This window comes from Equus asinus, chromosome 28, assembly GCF_041296235.1.
Source record: "Equus asinus isolate D_3611 breed Donkey chromosome 28, EquAss-T2T_v2, whole genome shotgun sequence".
NCBI classification, from domain to species: Eukaryota; Metazoa; Chordata; class Mammalia; order Perissodactyla; family Equidae; genus Equus; species Equus asinus.
In genome coordinates, this window is record NC_091817.1 from 24,063,914 (window position 1) to 24,085,269 (window position 21,356).

General features: G+C 49.0%; 1 protein-coding gene across 3 annotated transcripts; it reads left to right on the top strand.

Annotated features, from left to right (window-relative positions):
• Positions 1 to 6,628: 6,628 nt before the first annotated feature.
• On the top strand, positions 6,629 to 18,076 carry HERPUD1 (homocysteine inducible ER protein with ubiquitin like domain 1). 3 transcript variants are annotated; one of them, XM_014827318.3, is made up of 8 exons: positions 6,629 to 8,048; positions 10,408 to 10,485; positions 10,576 to 10,650; positions 11,633 to 11,763; positions 13,910 to 14,032; positions 14,541 to 14,894; positions 16,383 to 16,488; positions 17,325 to 18,076. In XM_014827318.3, exons 1-8 carry the CDS (start codon positions 7,902 to 7,904, stop codon positions 17,487 to 17,489), a joined length of 1,179 nt encoding a protein of 392 aa, XP_014682804.3. In that variant the 5' UTR covers positions 6,629 to 7,901; the 3' UTR covers positions 17,490 to 18,076. The 3 variants fall into 3 exon arrangements, with proteins under 3 accessions (XP_014682804.3, XP_070356663.1, XP_070356664.1); XM_070500562.1 differs by having other exon boundaries at positions 7,135 to 8,048; positions 10,579 to 10,650; XM_070500563.1 differs by lacking the exon at positions 17,325 to 18,076 and having other exon boundaries at positions 7,784 to 8,048; positions 14,541 to 14,737; positions 16,383 to 16,462.
• The last annotated feature ends 3,280 nt before the right edge of the window (positions 18,077 to 21,356 follow it).

Below are 21,356 nucleotides of genomic sequence, written 5' to 3' on the forward strand. Positions count from 1 at the left end.
CTAATCGTATGACTGACGGAACAAGCACGACGTGACGCCCCTTCCTGAAAGGGAGCCACAACAAATTCAGTTTCTAAAAATACTGTGTGGGTAGAGCTCTGAGAAGAACCACCTGGCTGGGAGGCCAGACAGCGGAATGTCAGATGGACTAGAGACAGTGGCAAGCAAGGACAAGTGTTTTTCATTCCAGCTCATAAGAGAGTTACAAAATAAGATGCTCTAAGGATGCAGAAGAGGGAGCAAACACACAAGTCAAGGGAATTAAGAAAGTCCTAGAGAAGGCGGTATTTAAAATAGGTCTGAGCGATTGGTAGGATTCTACAGACAGAAATGGGGGCTGGGGTTGGGAGGACGTGTTCCAGGTGGCAGGAGAGCTTGAGCAAGGACCGGAGTAAAGACAGCTTGCTAGTATGTTTGGGGAACAAGCAATAAACCAGTTTTCCTGGAGTACAAGGGTTGTGTATGTGGGAATAGAAGATTGGGAAAGTCGCAATGTGGAAGGCCCCAACTATGAGGCCGGGGAGCTCATCACTGACTCAGAGGCACTGGAGAGCCACTGAAGGTGAGGAGCAGATCCAAGCCTTAGGAAGCTTGGCTGGACGGGAGATGGAGGAGTCTGGAAGAGAAAAGGCAGGGCGCCCGGGGGGAGGCTGTGCAGAATTGCAAAGGCCAGTCAGCAAAGCTGACTTTAAGAGTCACTTTTTTAAGAGTGGCAGAGGGCATGGAAAAGAGGGAAGAGATGGAGGAGAGGAGGAAGAAATAGTATCTTCTAGAACTAGGATTTCCTGGATGTCTGTGTGGGTGGAAATAGGGCTGCAGAAGTTGAGCCTGGCAGCTGTAGGAAAGAAGAAACCTGTAATATGAGGGCAGGGTGACAGGCCTACTCCTGGAGGGAAGGAGGGAGGAAGTGGGTTGGTTTGGGGGTCTTTAACTGTAAGGACATCAGGTGGTCAGAAGCGCGGTCCAAGAGCCTGGGAAGAGCTCAGGGTGTCCACTGATGGCCTGATACTCTGAGAGCAGAGACATAAACAGATTTGGGAGTCACATGGATGCCCAAGGAAGTTGAAGCCATAGCTTGAGTGAGATCACCAAGAGAGGAAGTACACAGAGTGGAGAGGGCTGGAGCCTAGACCATGGGAGGGGCTATATTTTTGGGGCAAGGGGAAGAGAGGTAGCCAGCATGCAGCCGGAAAAGGCGCATTGGCAGGGCAGGAAGAAAACGAGGTAACCAAGGGCCGCCGAAGGCAGCAGAGAAGGGGTAGAAGAATCGGACTAAACCATCATGGCAGCTGTCTGCAGAGAGGCCGAAGCCGCTGAGAGCACTGCTGAATTTCGGCATCACTGGGAGCCTTGCAGAGAATAATTTGGCAAAGTGGTGGGTCAGGGACCAGGGACTGAGGAATGAATTTGTGGAAAGGAAAGGAAAACAGCAGACACGCATGTAGACCTTATACTTGAGTAACCCAGCCATGGAGAGAAAAATAAGGTGGAAACTGGAGGGAGTGGCAGACCCCAGGGACGGTGTTCTGATGGTTGACATCTTAGGGGCGCATCAGTCAGGGGATGCTAGGCTATGCTGCCGTGACACATCACCCTCCAATATTAGGGGAGTACGTCACAAAGATCGATTTTTCTTTTACAAATATTCCTGTGCTGGTCAGCCCCCTCTTCAGGGCCCCTCTTCTCCACAGCAAGACTCAGTGATCGAAACTGCTCCCATCTTGCAAGGCCACCACCTCACCCAGAAGCTTCCAGCTCCCTGAGGAAGGGAAAAGAGGGCCCGAGGGTCAGGCACTGGCTTCAAATGCTTCAGAAGTGACATGTTACTTCCTCTCAGAGCCTGTTAGCCAAATAAGTCACATGGCTTCACCTAACTGCAAGAGAGCTGGAAAACCAGGGTGGGGGGGGGACATATGAATATTCTTTGAGCAATAAATGTCTGTCACAGAGCGGGGCTAAGTGATAGAGACCTGGGTTTATTGCCAGGTCAGAGGGGAGAGATTTAAGATGCAGGGAAGAGAATAACTGACAAAGAGGTAATCATGGGAATCAGTCAAACAGGGGGGAAATTTTGCGAAGCAGCAGGGAAGGCACAGCTGATGCCTGGCAGCCCAAGAGAGCAAAACCCTCGGGACACCTGCCCTTGTGACTGTCCCTGGGGTGTTCCTGAGCACAAATGCAGAAAGCAAATGCAAAAAAGGCAGGTGACATGTTTCCATCGATGAGGCTGGCCAAGCAAGAAGGATGGAAGAAGGCCAAGGCATGACGGATTCAGGGAGAATGACTAAAGCACCTGGAAATAGCTGGCCACGAGCCCCAAGGTGGATGGAGAGGCTGGAAGTGTGCTACAAGAGCTGAGAAGATTTGAGGGACTGGTAGCATGAGGACAGAAAGGATGTTCAGTGAGAGTGGGAGAGAGGGAGACAGAGAAGAATATCGGGTGGTTTGTGGTCAGAATGTGTGCATTTCAAAGTTTGAGATTCTGCAGGATTTTTGAGCAAAACCTAGGGTGCCCACCACTTGACTATGAGCTCTATGAAGGTGGTAAATGGGGTGAATCTTTTAGTTCTTGGATGGTGGGGAGATCTGGAAGGCTCAGGGCTGGAGCAGCGGGAGGGTGCACAGAGCTGTGGCTATTTACCAACTGGCACAGGGGCACTTCAGTATCTTAACTATTAGCATCCCTGTGGTCACCATCAGGGCTGACGTGCAATCATTCAGCCATTTCAATAGCTAAGTTATCCTTAGCAAGGATCCTCCCAGTCTGTCATCCCCGGAGTTACTATGGTGATGGCCTGTCCTGGGGACAGCCCTCCTCTCTTAAACCCTTTTAGGCAGTTAGGGGGAAGGTCAAAGTTTCTATCAGAGTCTTTTGTCCTTAAAAACAAGCCAAAGGGACACATTTTGGGGCGGCCAGTTTGATACCCCCCACTGCTAAGATGCACAGCGCTAGCCTAGAAGCAGCAATGGGGAGGGTCAGAGGGGAGAAAGAGCTGCCTTCAGTGGAGATGTGTCAGCATCCTGTCTTGGAGAAAGGCGGGGTTGCTTAACGTGAGGAGGTTTTGGGAATTAGGGCAGAGTGCAGGAGGAGGGGACGGGAGCCTGTTCACAGAGAACCAGACCCAGGGTGAATTCCCGCAGACCTGAGTGACCGACCTGGGAAAGGCTGACCGAACCAGGTCAGAGATTATAGAAGGGTTAGAGGCGTGGGTGGAGGTGCTTGGCATGGGCTGGCAAAGACAGGAGGAAAAGCCCAGAGTCGAATGGGAGGGCTGAGCGATTGGGATTCAATTCACGAAGGAAATTAGAAAATTCCACCATTTTAACAAGAATGTTGCTATAAGCTATTTCTGTAGTCTTACACGTCTTTGCCTAAATGCTAGATCTGAAACTAGCTTGGGGAAGCTGGGGGTTTTGCTAGAAAAAAAAAAAGAAAGAAACTAACACACAATCAAAATTCCACTGAAGAGTACAGGAAAGATTCTGTGTTTAGGAAAGGTACTGTAAAATCTAAATAAATCTATAGTTTTCTTTTCTCTTTAAAGTAAAACGCTGGACTGCAATCAGAACATTTAGAAGAGGAAGCACAGGCAGCTGTGATGGGAAGCGTGGCCTCTGAGGTTGCCTGGGCCTCTGAGTTCAGCCATGACCCTGCCCAGGACGCAGGCCCAGAGGGCAGGGTCCCCCTGAGTTGTATTTGCCCTGGAGCCAACGCCGGCAGCCAGGGAGAGCCACAGACCCGGAGCTGGAGGCACCTGCAATCCAGAGCAAGGTCAACATTTATTCTGTGGGAGAGACTGAGTCAGGGAGACACCACCCACCCTCCAGCCCATCCAGGGTCTAAGCCCCTTTTCTGGGTAATCGGAAGGATTTTTGTTGTGTGGCGGTGATTATTTTGAGTTCCTCTCTCCGCTGGAGGAAAGTCTGGGAAATAGCATTCAACAGAACAGAGGGAATCAAGTGTTTTTTTTTTTTTTATTGTGGTAAAACACATAAGATAAAATTCACCATTTTAACTATTTTAAAGTACATCATTCAGTGACATTTAGAACATTCACAATGTTGTGCGACCATCCCCACTATTCAGCTCCAAAACATTTTTATCATCCCCAAAGGAAATCCAGGACCCAATAAGCAATCACTCCCCACTGACCCCTGGCAACCACTAATCTACTTTCTGTCTCTACCGATGTGCCTGTCTGGACATTTCATATAAACAGAATCATACCATATGTGGCTTTTCGTGTCTGCCTTCTCTCACTTGATATCATCCATGATCCAACAAGGATCATCCATGTTGGAGCATGTATCAGTACTTCATTCCTTTTTACAGCCGAATAATATTCCATTGCATGAATATACCACATTTTATTTATCCACTCATCAGTTGATGGACATCTGAGTTATTTCTGCCTTTGGCTACTGTAAATAGTGCTGCCTTGAATATTCACAGATAAGTTTTTGTTTAAACTCTGGTTTTCCATTCTTTTGGATATATACCGAGGAACAGAATTGCTGGGTCATGTGGTAATTCCATGTTTAACTTACTGAGTAAATTTCCCCTGGGTACATTTGTAAATTTTGCAAGGGCTGAGTTTAGAAGCGCACCGTGCAGTTAACCATCAGGCCCATTTTTGGCCCCAATTGTCAGTCTTGACTGGCCATACCCCTCGACGTCTCCTATTCAAGAGACACTTGCCGTTCTAAAAACCAGCTCAGTTTTAGTTTTCTTTGATTAAAAAAATGTATGTAGCAAGCACTTTTAAGAGACAGGCAGCCCGGTCAGGAAATAGCAGGGAAGTGTATGTCACACTCCTCAAAGGTTGAGGATAGACTGAGATCCTGCCTTCCTTTATCAAACACTTCCCATCACAGCCACATTGTACAGGAGGCTTTGCCTTGGGGCTGCTTCCGGCTTAGCATGGGCGCGAGAGTTACCGTGGGACGGACCTCATGAACACAGAACAGGACCTCCATTTCTGGGCTAAAGAAGATGGCTCATGTGTGTAGCCAAATTACGACTTCAGCGATAACCATAAAAGGCAAGGTATCTGGTTGGAGCTTGAATTATTTGGGGGATCTCTAGAAACAAAATAAAAACAAGAGTTCCAAGAACAAAGTGTAGAAGGTCAGCGCGGCCAAAGCCACTAGATTGTCGAAAATAAAGCATATGCCCTGTGCAGCTGCTGCAAAAGCCCCTTCCAGACCCCGACGACCCAACTGCAAAGTAAGACAGGCCTTGGCTCTTCTTCCTTCCCCGTCTCAGAACTGAAACATGAATTAGGGCACAGCAGAGACACAGCACCACAGAAGTGCTGCTACGATCGAGTTAAAAAATTTCCCCAGTTCTTTCATTTCCACATTTCCAGCAATCTCATTTAAGAATATGGATTTCCCTTCAGCTCACTCTATTTCCTTCCCTGGTCTGCTTGGATGTCTATCTTTGAGAGGCCCAAAGGAATACATACTGTGTGATTTCATTTATATGAACTCCGAGAACAGGCACAGCCAAACTGGAGTGACAGGAAGCAGATCAGAAATGCCTGGGACCAGCAGCGGTGGGAGCCAGTGGGTTGACCGTGCTGTCTTATCACCCCATTATATTTGTAAGGTCACCGAGAGCAGGGTCACTTGAGTTTATCTTTCTATTCCTGGCCTGTTTCTTGACTTGAATTTAATGTTTAACTTTTCTAAATGTGTTATAAGCAGAATCACCAAAGTCCTTTAAACAGAGCTAGCTTACTGGGGGATAACTCAAGAGGGAATCACAGAAATCAGACGGCTTTTTCCCTAGGGAAAAAACCACACCCATGTACTTTCTCATTACTGAGTGGAAATGGATGTGCTGTCTTCAGGGGCCCTGGTGCTGGCCACTGCAGGCTGGAGGAAACCATGCCATGTGGCATCTTTAATTCCCTCATGATGCTCTTATCTCCTGCCTGGCTGCCTCCCTAAGGCCTCTGCTTGTTTTATCTGGCCTGGCTCCACCGGTCAGCTTCTAGCTAGTAGCAAGACTACCAGATCACAATCAGTCATTTTCTTCTATCCTGGTGTATGGAAAGCAGGACCAGCTACATAACTTGTGGACCCCAGTGCTAAATGAAAAGGCAAGGCTTCTTGTTCAAAATTTATTACGAATTTGCAGACGGTAACAGCAGAGCATTAAACCAAGACTGGGACCCCAGGTGACTGCCCAGGTCCCACACCCATGAAGGCACCCCGATGAAGAGTGAGAGAGCCCTCCTCGGCAAAGACCAACCACAGAACGCTGAGCACAGAGACAGTTCATCTCCAGAGCCCTCCACCTCCTTTCTAGTTATAAAGACAGCTGAAAAAGAGCCCACCCCACGGGCCAAGGTACATTAAGGCCGACCGTCATGGACTGAACCGTGTCCTCCAAAGACATTGAAGTCCTAAACCCCAGTATCTACGAACGTGACCGTATTTGCAAGTGGGGTCTTTGCAGATGATCAAGTTAAGGTGAGGTCATTAGAGTGGCCCCTAATCCAATATGACTGACGTCCTTATAAAATAGGGGGAAACTGGGACTCAGAGGCAGACACGCATAGAGGGAAAACGATGCGAAGGCACTAACACAGGGAGAACGCCACGTGACCATGAAGGCAGCGATGGGACCGCGCGGCTGCACGCCAAGGAACGCCCAAGACTGCCGGCAAACCCACAGGAGCCAGGGGAGAGGCATGGAGCGGAGTCGCCCCTGCAGCCTGGAAGAACAGCCCTGCCCCAGCCCTTGATCCCAGCCCTTCGGGCTCGAGAACCGTGAGACAGCACGCGTGTCTGTTAAGCCTCTGGTTCGTGGCACCGCATGACGGCGGCCCCAGCGAACTAGGCCGCCCCCACCGGACCAGCCTCCTCCTGCTCCCCTCGCACCCTGGCCACACCTGGAAGAACAGCTGTCCCGGCAGGATCGGAACAGATGGGGCCGGCGCAATGTCAGTTTTGTTTTTCACGAGTTTTCTCCTACAGAAGGGAGGGAGGGAGTGTCAACATCAGAGAGCCCTTTGTGGTCACACTTCGGAAAACGGGGAGCCCTGCCCCGCCCCCGGCTGAGCCCCAATTTAAAGGATGCCCGTGTCAGTATCCCACAAAGCGAGGCCCTTCTGGAGCGTCCCCGGCGACAGCTGGCCTGGCGCGCCCGCCGTTCCTGAGGGAGACGTCCCACCCCGACCGGTGCCGTCCGGGCCTGAGGCCCACGACAGGCCGGCAGCAGCGGCTCGGACACCTCCGCCCCGGGAAGGGCCGCCCTGCTCTTTCCGGGCCCTTCCGGTGGGCTTGCAAACCGGGCCACTCCGTGAGCCGAAGCGGGGTTGGGGGAGGCCTCCCCGCAGGGCCGGCTGCGGGGCCGGGCGTCCAGGGCCGCCGAGGGTCACCCGGGGTGGGGGTGCCGCTTTGTGAGGGAACAATTTGCAGAGGCTGCCAAACCGGGAGCCGGCCAGGCTGGCCCTCCCCAAGGCGCCCCGACCAGGCCGAGCTCGGCAGCAGCCCAGTTCCCTGCGGCCCGGCCCCCGCGCGGGCCCCAGCCCCCTAAACATGGCCGCCGAGGCCGCACCCCGCGGGCGCAGCCGCGACTCCGGCTGACGCGCCGGCGCGGTGTTGCATCAGCCCAAGCCCACGTGCTCGGCCCGCCCCCACGCCCACGGGTCCGGGCGCCGATTGGGCCACGTTGGGGCAGTGGCCTCCGCCTCAGCCAATGGGCGGCAGCCACAGAGGGTTCGCTGCGCAGAGCCCGGGCGCGGGCTGCCTATAAAAGGTTCCCGAGGCGGGGGCGCGCGCGCCCCATGGAAGTGAACTGTCGTTGCTGAGGCTTTGACGGCCGCGACGTCTGGCCTCCCGGAGCGCAGCTGATCCCGGAGCGCAGCTGATCCCGCAGCGCAGCCGACATGGAGCCCGAGCCCGAGCCCGAGCCCGTCACGCTCCTCGTGAAGAGCCCCAACCAGCGCCACCGCGACTTGGAGCTGAGCGGCGACCGCAGCTGGAGCGTGGGCCGCCTCAAGGCTCATCTGAGCCGCGTCTACCCCGAGCGCCCGGTGAGAGTGCCCCCCGGCCCCGCCGCCAGCCCCCCAGCCTCGTCGCGGCCCCTGCCCTGCAGCCTCGCTCTTCGCCGGCCTTCCCCGGCCGCTGGGGCTTCCCGGGGCTGTGGTCAACCCCCTCCCTCGGCCCAGCCGCTGTCACTTCCTCATCCTCGGCCGTCGTCGCCCCGCCTTCCGCTGTCTCCTCGCCTCCCGGGTCCCCACACCCCCAGGGCTGTCGCATTCCTGCCCTACCTCCCCGGACCCCTCCGCCGCCCCTAGATCGGGCTCCCAGCCTCAGCCGAGCCGCTGCAACAGCACTTTGACCTTGCGCGAGTCATTTCACCCTCCAAGCCTCAGTTTCCCCAAAACGGCGGGGCGGCTGGGTGTTGCGCATCGGGCCTGCACCCGGAGGACGGAACCGGGAGAGCGTGAAGGCCGGGGAGCGGGTCCCCTCCCGGCCGCCCGGCCTCCGCGCCCTGCAGGGGGGCGGCGGGGACGCTCCGGCGAAGGCTGCTCGGGAGGGGGCGGGCGGAGGGCGCCTCCTGCAGTCCGGGCTCGGAGATTGGTCCCTCGATTCCGGAGGCCCCCCGGCCTTGTTTTGGTGACACCCCTGGCGGCATCACCCTGGCGCCGCCCTCTCTCCCCACCGCGTGATGGAGGCGGCGAGCCGGACCTGCCCGTGTTGACTTTGTGCTCGTGTTATGTAAGCGTCCGCGCTCGGCCCGCCCCTGGGGCCCCGGCCCGCAGGAGCGCATCGGGGCGGACGGGGCTGTGGGACTGGCCCTTCGTGTCTCAGGAGTGGCCGCCGGGTTTTCCTCCCGCACTGTCGGGAATGTGGATGTGAGTTTTCCTTCTGAGTTGTTGTTTGGAGGTTGGCTTGTTCCGTAAGCCTCCGTTCCTGAGCCTTCGCCTGGGCCCTGTTGGCGCCGACACCAAAGCTGCTTCCAAGAAGCCAGGTGGCCGTGTTGCCTGTTAGGTACACGAATCGGCGCAGCAGGTGTGTCTAGTGCATCATTTGGCGAAGGGCGAGCTTTGCAGAGAGATGTCCGTGAGGGCTTCCTCGGGTGAGACCATCACTCCTGTTAGATCTGAAGACTCGAAGTTGTGATAAAAGGCCTGTCAGGTCTGTGCATTTGTGTTTGGAAATCTGGCTGGGGTGCTCTCATCATTGGTTTCCTTAGGTGAGAAGCCTTACTTTATAATCATTGTTTGCTTCACGTTTGATTTTTTTTCAAATCAGCCATCTGGGTAAAGACACAGGGTGTCAGTTCAGGCCTTTAACAGGGAAGACAATTCAAGTCACAGGCATCTGTGGTCTTCCAGCCTTTCCTGGTATGAAGCTCTTTAGTATCATGCAGGACCCCACGTCTGCAACAGCGTTTTACAGATTCATCTACCTATAAAGGCAGTCAGTGAGAACAACGATGAGCACAGCATCCAATGTAATTCTGTAGTTTGTTTTAGTTGCACAGTATCAGGAAATCCTGATTTGTGCAGGTAAATAGCCGCAGTTCTCGTTTGTTTCTGTTAAACTGCTTGCTTTATAATCTCAGGCTGCACGGCAGGAGCACCTGTCCTCCAGCTTTTGCATAATTGGTGATTCTGGCAAGAGGGGGTTGACAAGTTGCTGGCCATCTCCAGTGTACTGACTTCAAGGCCATTATTTTTAAGTACAGTTTTTAAAGGAATTAAAAATAGATTTTAAAAGCGAGATTTGTATAAAAGTATGTGGAGTTCCTGAGGTTTTCAATCACTGGGACGGAGAAGAGGGCTTGGAATCTTGACCCTTTAGCAGCAAGTGGCTGTGCACAAGTCCGCTTCAGGCTTTCCCTCCTTAAAACAAGGACATGAGATCTCCCAGGGGGCTTGTGTGAAATGCCACTCACACGCCGTCTCCTCTGTAACTGCATTTCTATGTTGGAAAAGTCTCTTTGAGGCTTAAGTTTAGAATTGCTTCGTGTTATCTTGGGACAGTGCTGCGTGGCTTTGGTGAAGGCTGGCCTTGGGAGCACTTCGAGTTTTTTCTGAGACCAAACAAGGTTTTGAAGTTCGTTGCTATAGGAGCCCCAAATAAAATTTGTGTTTTTAGTGGCAGAAAGTAGTTTCTCTGAGAGTTAAGATGTCAAGTAGTTTGCCGTAAGTTTTGTGGTCTGGAGATAATTTGCCATCCTAAATTTATTTGCCTTGTTAGAGATCAGTTTAAAGTTAGGCGTTTTCTAAATAAAAGTTTTGTATGTGGGGCCTTTGAAAAAATGTTTTCCTGTGATGCTGGGAAAAAACACATATTCAGATCCTTTGTCTGAAACACTTTCTTCTGTGTTCGGGACCTCGGGCGGGTTCAATGCTGACCTGTGCTACTCCTTCTTTCCATAAGCGGCCGGAGGACCAGAGGTTAATTTATTCCGGGAAGCTCTTGTTGGATCACCAGTGTCTCAGGGACTTGCTCCCAAAGGTACATCACTTACATGTTAACTTCTGAATGTTTTTAAACACTTACCAGGTTGAATTCAGGTTCTAAAGTCCCTCCTTATATTACCTTTAGCAGGAAAAACGGCATGTTTTGCATCTGGTCTGCAATGTGAAGAGTCCTTCCAAAATGCCAGAAACCAGCGCAAAGGTCTGTCTGCTTTCTCATGATTATAACAATGTGTCATTCAGAGTCCAAAGCTAGAAATAAAGGAAGTGGGATAAAACTCTTAAGAAAGAGATTTTGTAGCTTTTTATCATGGAATATTTTGTTTCTTCCCCAGTGAGAATCAGGAATTAGAAACTGTTACCATGCAGGGGGCGTGCACTAGAGTCGTAGGAGACTGTCCCATTAGTGTTGTTGTGGAAAAGCAGAGCTCTGCCTTACACTACTTCTGGGCTATGAGTGGACTACAGTAGCTGCGTGTCCATCCCTGAACTAGCCTGGCGCTCTTGCATTTAGCACATCATAAGTTTCTTCTAAGGAAACATTAATTTCTATAAAGAGTAAAAAAGTAAATATATTTCCTTTGGAAATTTTCGTTGTGATTATTTGCTTAGTTGGGTAGGAAAAAGCCATAGTCTTTATCAAATGATCTCCAAAGACTTACTTATGTTTGACAGCCAAAATCATTTATTTTTCATTTTACGGTGTTGATTTGAATATACACTATTAATTCTAATGTGATCCACTGTAAATTTGCATTACAACTGTATTTCCTGAAACATCTGTGCATAGCATAGGAAATTGTTTCCTTTAGATTGCTGGCTGGGTTGTATTTATAAATCTTGTTGGTCACATTTATTTTCTTGATTTAGTAAATTTAATACCGCAAGATGTACACAGCCTTTGTCAGGAAGCTTTCTCACCAGTGATAACTTCATTGGAAGATTTCAGTGAAACTATAGCGTAGTTACTCTAGGAAAAAATATGAATTTTTTTTGGTATCTATATATTGAAATTATGTTGAACAAATTTGAGAATTTTTTTATGTGACATTGCATCATTTGACTTTGTCAAGTTCAGAGGTTGGGGTGGGGAGCATAAGTCGTTTATAGAGAGAGAGTTTTTTCGCTTGCTTTCAGACAGTTGCATCAGACCCTTTGTTCTCACGTTCGTTTACGCTCTGTAGGTTGCGGAAGCCCCAGAGCAGCCTGCTGGCCTTAATCAGGGACAGTATCCTGGGGATTCGCCAGGTGATGGTTTAAGGCAAAGGGAGCCTCTTCGGAACCTTTCTCCCTCTGGATGGGAGAACATCTCCAGGTGAGCGTTACGGTAAAGCACCAGCTTTATGCAACGTGCATGTGCACCGTTTGCATCACTTCTAGAATAAGCTGTGTTTATACTATAGAACTGGAAAATGTACAAAATTTTGCTTTATAAGGGCTTCACTTTAATGATCACTCACGTATTTAACTTTTCTTAGTACACAGCCTTTGAGGAACATATAAAACAGTGGAGCCGCGTGCATTGAAAGTGAAGGCCTTTCCCCTCCGACACGGGTGCGCTCTGCATTGTGCTGACCTCTCGGTGGGGAATTAGTGCTGCCGCAGAGAAAACAGCTGTTGTAAGCGTCGTGCAGCTGTTCTGCTGAGTGGCTTTGTGCTTTGTCCGTCATAACAATGGGTGACAAAGGTGAAGAGACTATTTAAGAAATGCTCTTCCAAGGCCTCTGTTGGCAGTGCTAGGAAAAAAGGCCATCTCCTTGCAGCAGTTAGAGCTTTTCTCCAGAGCAAAAACCAGAAGTAACTAAATGCTCTGACATTTGGATTTCTTAGCTCCTGGAACACCCTATTATGAAAGTTCCTACAGGAAAAAGTAAGTTATCCTACAAGTTGAAATTCTGTGACTCCCCAATTCCTCCGCCCCCCCTTTCCTAATAGTTTTTAATAATTGATTGTCGATGAAGTCAGGTGTTTGAAGAATGAGGAGTTTTTTTTCCTTATTGGAAATTTCAAAGATACACAAAAGTAGAGGAAAGTGTATAATGAATCTCCACATAACCATCACCCAGGCCCAACAATGATTAAAGCTTTGCCATGCTGCTTCCATCTATTCCCCCTTCCCTTTTCTTCCTGAAGTATTTAAAAGTAATTCCCAGACATCTTGTCAGTTCACACCTACATGCTTGAGGATGCAACTGTAAACGCCTTTTACTTTCCTGCATATCTGCGGTACCACCAGCATCAGAGCCAAGAAAAGCACTTTGTTATCCTCTTGTTTCCATGCACTGTAACTTTTTTGAATGATCAAAAACAGTATCCTGCCAAGACTTACTTGTGTTGGAATACCATTTTAGAAATTCTCTGGGTATGGAATTTGGTTGAAAGACTGTCAGCATATAAACTGGATAATTCGATTCATCATTGGATAGAAACACGTAAAATGGCTTCCCTTGGGAATTGAGGCCCATGTCTGACTGTGTGAGTTTCACCACAGTAAAACTGGTTGATTTCATTCAACAAATACTTATTGAACAACCAGTGCATATAACTTTGTTTCAGGGTATGAGTTGACCCACAGAGATGAGCACATAACCGACTCCCGATCTTTCTGCGATTCTATTAGTTTCAATTTTGTGAAGTGCTGCCAAAGGAGTTCATTGTGTAAGGCTCACAAAGCCCGAGATGACTCCTGCACGCCCTGCTGAGGCTGCGTCACGTGGTAGGAGACGCCCGAGTTTGGTGTCAAACAGGTCTCAAATCCAGCCCTGCTACTTACTAGCTCAGTGACCTTGTGCAGATCCCTCGTCTTCTCTGAGCCGCCCTGGGCTCCCCTCTGTAACATGGCAGCGTGGATGAGAGCTCCCTGCCCGCAAGGTTGTTGGGGATCCGGTGAGATAACAGTTCAGCAGCCTGTACGGGGCACAAGTGGTCAGTAAGCATGCATGGGCGATGCCACACATAGCTCTATGAAGCTCAGATCTAGGGGCGAGGGAGAAATGGGTATTGGGTGGCGGGGGTGTTTTCCTGCAGGAAGTGTACAAGTTGGCCCTATTGTGGAAAGGCTTTGGGAGAAATGTGGCTTTTTAGAGCTGCTCTCTAAAGGATGAGCAGTGGGTTTAGACCCGCACTGGGGCTGACGCAGCAAGTCAAAACTGGGGGTGGGGATCCACTTAGTCTGCAAAGGTTCAGCTTGTTTGTACGTCATAGCGATGACGTGATGAGAACGGAGCGCTGGGCAAGGGCTCTAGCTTTCCCCGCGGATCTGGACCCTGGTGGCAGGGCTTTGTCAGTCAGTGCGTCCTGTGCTGTGCTAGACGGGTGCATCGCACAGTAATCTGCCTGTCACTGTCATGAAGCCCATTCTTCTCTCTTTGATATGAGTTCCTGATGGTAGTTTAAACTTAGTTTTTGTTTATTCATACTAAACCAACTCAAAATGAGCGTTTCTTTCAACTCTTTCCTAGGCCTGAAGCTGCCCAGCCGGCGTTCCAAGGCCTGGGGCCTGGTTTCTCGGGCCTCACAACCTACGGGTGGCTGCAGCTGTCGTGGCTCCAGCAGGTGTACGCGCGGCAGTACTACATGCAGTAGTGAGTACGGGCCGGGGGAGCGCGCACGCGTCACCGCGCGGTCAGGGGGAGGGCCGAGCGCGTGCTCGTCAGCTTCTGCGGAGCCCGCTCTGTCTGGTTCTGTGGCTGGAGCCGAGGGTGAGCGGTAAATGCCACCCTTGTACGTCGATGCGGGGATGCCTGGGTCTGCTACACAGTTTGATGACTTTATTTAGAATCTGTTGCTTTCTTTTCAATTGTGCTATCTTTAGACTTTTGTGAAGATTTTAGTTTGCTACTGCACCATACTTTTATGGTGGCCTTGATGTTTAATTCGAGATGAAATTTACCAGTTGGCCTCCCTTAGGAGCAGGAAAGGCATTTATAGGTTTGCCTGTTAGAAAAGAAGTTCTTCACTAAATTAAAGAAAAATCAAGTTTGTACGTATTACAATTCGTAGGAAAAGACCCCTGATGAGTAAGGTGAGGAGAAGCACGGTCTTCCTGGTGCTTTGCTCTCAACAGTATCTGCCTTGTCATTTTTCCTGTAGTTTAGTGGCCACTGCTGCTTCGGGGGCTTTTGTGCCCTCACCAAGTGCCCAGGAGATACCTGTGGTCTCCGCTCCTGCTCCAGCAGCTCCCATTCACAACCAGTTTCCAGCGGAAAACCAGCCGGCCAATCAGAATGCTGCTCCTCAAGTGGTGGTTAATCCTGGCGCCAATCAGAATTTGCGGATGAACGCCCAAGGTGGCCCTATTGTGGAAGAAGATGATGAGATCAACCGAGATTGGCTGGATTGGACCTATTCAGCAGCTACGTTTTCGGTTTTTCTCAGTATCCTCTACTTCTACTCCTCCCTGAGCAGATTCCTCATGGTCATGGGAGCCACCGTGGTTATGTACCTGTAAGCAGATGATTTCGCTTTCCTTTTTTTCCTTTCCTACAGATTACACTCGACGGTGACTCAGACCAAGGACAGATTTTGCTCTTTTTTTGAGCAGTCTCGGTCATTTTCTAAGGAGGTGTATTTAAATAGTATGTCATTCTGGCATTTTTGATTCAAGGAGTGGATGGCATGGTTGTGCATTGGTAGGAACATGATTGATTGTTACTACAAGAACATTCTCGTCTTTTCCTCTGGATAAGGCATCTGCCAGGCTTATGAACCCCAAGAATACAGCCATATTTAGGCATGGAAAGGAAAATTGTATTTGTTTTCCTAAGAATAAGAATGTATTTATCAGGCCACGGGCACCTTCCAGGATAAACGTCAGGCACTGACTGTCAGCATCGCCAAGGAACCTTTACAGATCTGACATTTGGCTTTATCCATGTCTGAGAGTAATGGTTCTCAGCTGAGATGATTGTGCAACCCTCCACACAATGCCGCCGCCCCCCCTCCCCCCCCCCCCGTCTGCCCCCAGGATGTTTGCCGATGTTTAGAGACATTGTCAACTGTCACAACTAGGGAGGGAGTCCTACTGGCATCTAGTTGTTAGAGGCCAGGGTTGCTGCTAAACGTCCTGCCATGCACATACAGTCCCCATGGTGAATATCCAGCCCAGGACAGCAGCAGTGCCAAAGTTGAGTGAGAAACCCTGGCCTAGCCTGATAGGCCCTTGTCTGTGGTTAAAACTGACAGGAGAAATTGTTCCTCTGTAATAAAAATGGATTTTTATTTTCATTTTTAAAAACCTTAGAGCACAACCAGAAGGACCTACAACTAGAATATACACCTATTTACTGGGGGGCTTTGGGGAGAAGAGGAAGGAAAAAAAAGATTGGCAACAGGTGTTAGCTCAGGTGCCGATGTTTAAAAAAAAAATCTTAGAGAAATATTTAGAATAAGATAACAAATACATATCCAGTATTAAGTGTTAATATTTTGTCGTATTTGCTTGAAGACTAGGAGTTTATTGGGTTTTCCAATAAAACTTTCAGTCAATTCTTTAAATTCTATAGTCTCTAGAATCATATATTTAGGTGACCAAATCTAGGTCTTCTTATTATGTTATTACATATCTTATAGCTCTGTGTGTGTATTTTTTTCCTGCCCCTCTTCAGGCATTCAAGTTTAAGGTTTAGTTCAGATGAACAAGCATTTATTGAGCACATGCTATGCCAGGTGCTGTTATTCTGCTGGGTGTACAGTGATGGGTAAAACATTGTCCCCATAGTGACCTTCAAGAACCTGACAGGCCAGTGCGGAAGTCGGGGAGATGCTGTGAGGGACTGTCTGCAGGTGGCCTTGCTGTGGGCTTCTGATCAGGATGCTGCTCTGAGTAGAGGAGTTGAGCGAGTGGGACCTTCTCTAATCTAGACGACCCTTGAATACTGAGTAAATCTCTCTGCGATGTCAGCTAAGATGGGGTTTTATGTGCTTCCCTTGAAGGCATCACGTTGGATGGTTTCCGTTTAGACAGAGGCCGGTTCAGAACTTCCCGAATGGTGGGCCTCCTTACGACGCTGTGAATCAGGACCCCAACAATAACTTACAGGTATGGCCCTTTCGATGGAGCCCAGCGAGCTGTGAAATGCCTGGTCTCAAATCCTTAACCTTTAGTTATCCAGCCTCGTAGATACCTATATATCCAGCCATTTTATTAGGCTAAGTATTGTGAGATTTTTCCAAATTTATTCTTAGAGCAGTAGCTATTTTTAAAACATTGTGCCGTAAGATCCATCAGGTATTTTTGTCCTCCGGCTGTTTGCATTTTAGCGTATATAAATAGTGTTTTTTTAAAGCTCACTACTTTGAGTGTTCCTTGGCCTGTAACAATGTGTTACGCCATGGAGACTGCTAATGGGTAGTTATTCTAATGACGGATTACCAACATAAGCATGTCTCACTTACAGATTGGAAATGTTCCTGGAAATTAACACATAGAAATAGAATTTTTATAAGGCGGTTTAATGCATAATCCTAAAGGTTATTCTTTATAATATAAAGTGTCATCCTAGTGTCTGTTTTTAGAACCCTAGGTTTCCATTTTTAATTTTTTTAACTCAGAACACTGCCAAAATTAGAAGAATATCCACATTTAATGAAGTGATTAATTTCATCACTAGTTTAATAATAGTTGAAAATCTAGTTATTTCATTTGTTCTGATACTTGCTGTCTGAATAGTCAAAACTGTGAGACTGTCACAGCACCATTGTGTTAAAGAGGCCTGAGAAAGCTCCATCCAGCCTGGGACATCATTCCCGGGGGGTCTGCCTGCCTGGCTGCTTTGCGTGTGGGGCAAGGGTCCAGCGCTTTACTCTGCCCTTTTCTAACATTCTTTAGTGTTTGTCACGGTCCTAATTGTTTTCTCATTGTGTCAATAACTGTAGGAAGGCCCTGACCCTGAAATCGAAGATCCCAGCCACGGTCCTCCAGACAGGGATGCTCTGGATGGCGAGCAGACCAGCCCTTCGTTTATGAGCACAGCCTGGCTTGTTTTCAAGACTTTCTTTGCCTCTCTTCTTCCAGAAGGGCCCCCAGCCATAGCAAACTGATGGTGTTTGCTCCCTGGCTGCTAGAGGCTTTGATAAGTGTGGACTGGATCGTCTGACTCCAGCTAGGTTTCCTCACCCAGACATGGCAATGGCACCAAATTAGTAAAAGAGCCAACACGGAGGATGCTATGCTTTTGTGATGAAGCAAAAGCAGAAAGTAAGACATGAAGCCATGATACAAACTGATGAACAAAAAAATGCCCGAGGCTTCTCATGTCTTTATTCTGAAGAGCTTTAATATATACTGTAGTTTCATAGGCGTTGTAAGTAGAAGGCATTAGTGTCGCATGTTATGCCTGAGGAACTTTTCCAGATGTGTGTCTGCATGTGTGTTTGTACACAGATGTCATAGATGCAGAAATGGTTCTGCTGGTTTGATTTGATTCCTGTTGGAATGTTTAAATTACACTAAGTGTACTACTTTACATAATCAATGAAATTGCTAGACATGTTTTAGCAGGACTTTTCTAGGAAAGACTTATGTATAATTGCTTTTTAAAATGCAGTGCTTTACTGTAAACCAAGGGGCACTTTGCACAGGTGGACACCTTTGCTGGGTTTTCTGTTCAATAAAATTTTGCCATGAATGACCCTGGCAGAGACTCGTGTCATCTTAGCAGTTTGCTCTGTGTCCATTGCCGCTGGACGGTCAACAGTTGAGCTGCCGGCTTTGGAGTAAGCTGAATGTTTTGCTTCTTCTATGAAAGGACTGCACAAATGAAGAATGATAAGGTAAGTCCATGAAAGTTTTAATTTGCTAAGAATATCCCTCTGTTTCCCCCATTTCCTGATTTAAGCGTTACGGGCCTGTGTAGTAGGAACCATCAAAGTTAAATTCCTTCCATGGAAAGTGCTTTCCTCCTCGGCGATTCGGCAGTAGTTTTAGTTGCTCAAATGTCACGGTTTTGTAAGCTGAGCTTGCTTTTGTGATTTCAGTCCTTTAAGTATGAATTTGGAGACTATCTTAAAAGCAAAGTTCTGTGTATTTTTCACATGAAGAATGTTACAGGGAGAGTGCTAAAGGCCTGGGGGTGTTGTTTTTGGCAAAGTAAATCAGCTTCTTGCATCATGGTTGTGATTATTTATATTAATCATTATTGGAAACATCAGTTACATCAGATGAACATTCACTGGACAATTCATAGCAAGGTGCTGGATAGATCCAAAGGTATTTTATGTGTGGTTGTGCTTTAAAAAGCCAACTAGGATAATTATGTAAGGAGTTAAATAGCATAAAATTTCAAATAAACATCTCCAGAGCAAAGGAACTATCAGAAGGCAGTGGTTGTTGATGACTCATGAAGGCGACGTTTGCTTGAAGGAAGAAATGCCTCGAGACCGGAGGCTTCACAAGTGAGGCAGGGGGTCCGAAGGGATGGAAGGAGACAAGAGCTGGAGAGAAAAGTCACACAGCCAGGGCCAAGTGCCAAGACGAGACCTGCCCCCTCCGGCACGCAGCTGGACTCTGGGCACCATGGCAATTTATGCGAGTGACTGAGAGTTCATGCTGCTGGGGCCGGCCCGGTGGCGCAGCGGTTAAGTGCGCACCTTCCGCTTCTCGGCGGCCCGGGGTTCGCCGGTTCGGATCCTGGGTGCGGACATGGCACCGCTTGGCAAGCGCCATGCTGTGGCAGGCATCCCACATATAAAGTAGAGGAAGATGGGCACGGATGTTAGCTCAGGGCCAGGCTTCCTCAGCAAAAAGAGGAGGATTGGCAGTGGTTAGCTCAGGGCTAATCTTCCTCAAAAAAAAAAAGTTCATACTGGGACCTTCTTAGTCTTGAGTGGAAAAGCCCTACTGCTTTTCAGAGGAAGGGACATCACCATTTGGCGAGGGACTTGGAGCCCCAGGCAGCTGGCAATGCCCATCTCCTGTTCCTACAGGAATGGGGCCGCTCTCTCTGTAGAGTCAGGTAGTGACGATTCAACTCCAGATTCCATGGGCCCGAAATAGCCCCATGAAGATGCTCCTGAGGACAGCTGACGAGGATTCAGATTGGCCCAAGCCCCACTAGGACAAAGGGGGCAGCTTCAGACAACAGGTAAGGCTTAAGAGGACTGACAGGGCCGGCCCAGTGGCGCAGCAGTTAAGTGCACACGTTCCGCTTCGGGGGCCTAGGGTTCACCGGTTCGGATCCCAGGTGCAGACATGGCACTGCTTGGCAAGCCGTGCTGTGGTAGGCGTCCTCATATAAAGTAGAGGAAGATGGGCACGAATGTTAGCTCAGGGCCAGTCTTCCTCAGCAAAAAAAAAAAAAAAAAAAAAAAAAAAGATTGGCAGCAGATATTAGTTGAGGGCTAATCTCCCTCAAAAAGAAAAAAAGACTGACAGGTGGGGGAATTGGCAGAAATGTCAGTATGTCCACAACAGTTACTAAATATGGTAACGTAAAGTGCTGCATACCCCTATAACATTCAGGAAATTATTGGGCTCCATCTCCATTAAGTAGCAATTAAATAGCTAAAAACAAAAAACTCCCGAAATTTCAGCTCAGGCCGTAGCAGCTTTTTAAGCTTGCATTTTCCGAGGTGTATTTTTTGAAGCCTAGTTCTATAGAAGAAACACTCCAAAAAATGAGTTCATGGTCAAGTAAATTTGGAAACCTCAGGTTGATCCAAATTGTTAGGTTTCTTCACTGCGGGACTTGTGGGGCCTTTAACTTGCTGCTGTGCATGAAGCGGGGCACGTGGTCTGCAGCCTCTCCCTCCCTGTGAGCGTGCCCAGGACTGTGCTGAGTTTTGGGAAATATGGTTAATGTTAGTCAGTATCTCGTCTGGCGTTCTAGGTAGCACACAGATAGTTGGTTAGAAGTGGCATTTTGCATAATAAACCATGGAGATAAATATTCTCTATATAGCCAGGAGGGAGAGGCCGGGGCTTACCTGTGCACAGTCTCACTGACAAGGGGCAGGTTCCGGGGCTGCTCTGCCAGCAGCTCTTCTACTGTTTCTATGGAAGTTGACCCTTTGCCTGAAGACACTGGCCTCCCCTGAGGTAAGTTGCCTCGAAAGACACTGCTGGTTCTCCTCAGGACCTACCCCCGCCCTCTCCTTCTAGACCCATGACTAGACTCGAGTCCCAGCGGCCCTCAAAGGGAGAGGTACGGAGGGCGATCCGTGAGGACGGGCATCGTGAGGACGGTGTGGTTTTTCCAGTTTATACAGACAGAAGTCTGGGGGCGTGTGTGGCAGTGGATGTTAAGGGTGTGGAGTAAGTGTGGAGAACATAAAGTCGGATCAGGCTGAGTTTATTCATATGGGCCCTAAGCAGAGCTTCTGGGTTTACTGTTTTAGTGCGAGAAGTTAGAAAGGGCTCTCACAGTTTGGTTGGCTGAAATGCAGACTAAAATGTGGCCTACACTAAACGAAGTTGAAATGGCAGAACTGCCCGGGCATCCTGCAGAGGACGATAGTCAAAGGCGTAGGGACGCTGGAAGGTGAGAGTGGATTTATCCTGTAAGACCTGCTCACCCAACCTGGCAGTGTCCAGAGGACACGAGTTTGACCCTGACTGTGAGAACTAAATTTGTGAGGGGAGCCCAGCGTCACTGGAGAGTTCTGGGTCGGTCACTCATCTCTGTAGGTCAGAAATTACCATGGGAAGTGGTGCCACTGAACTGATACCCCAAGTAAAAAGGGGATCACTGGGTCTCGGGGTGGCAGGGCCCAAGGAGCAGCACTTAATTGCCAAAGACCAGGTGGCTCTGGTCACCGTAATGGACAGCAGAGTCCAGGCAGGAATGAGGATGGTTTGACTAGCAGAGACCTCTGGTGTTGGCTAGTTGTTCCTGGAATCTCCTGCAAAGAAAGAAATGGGCGGTCTATCAAATTCTTCCTTGCTCTGTATGAGCAGAGGAGTCCTAGGTC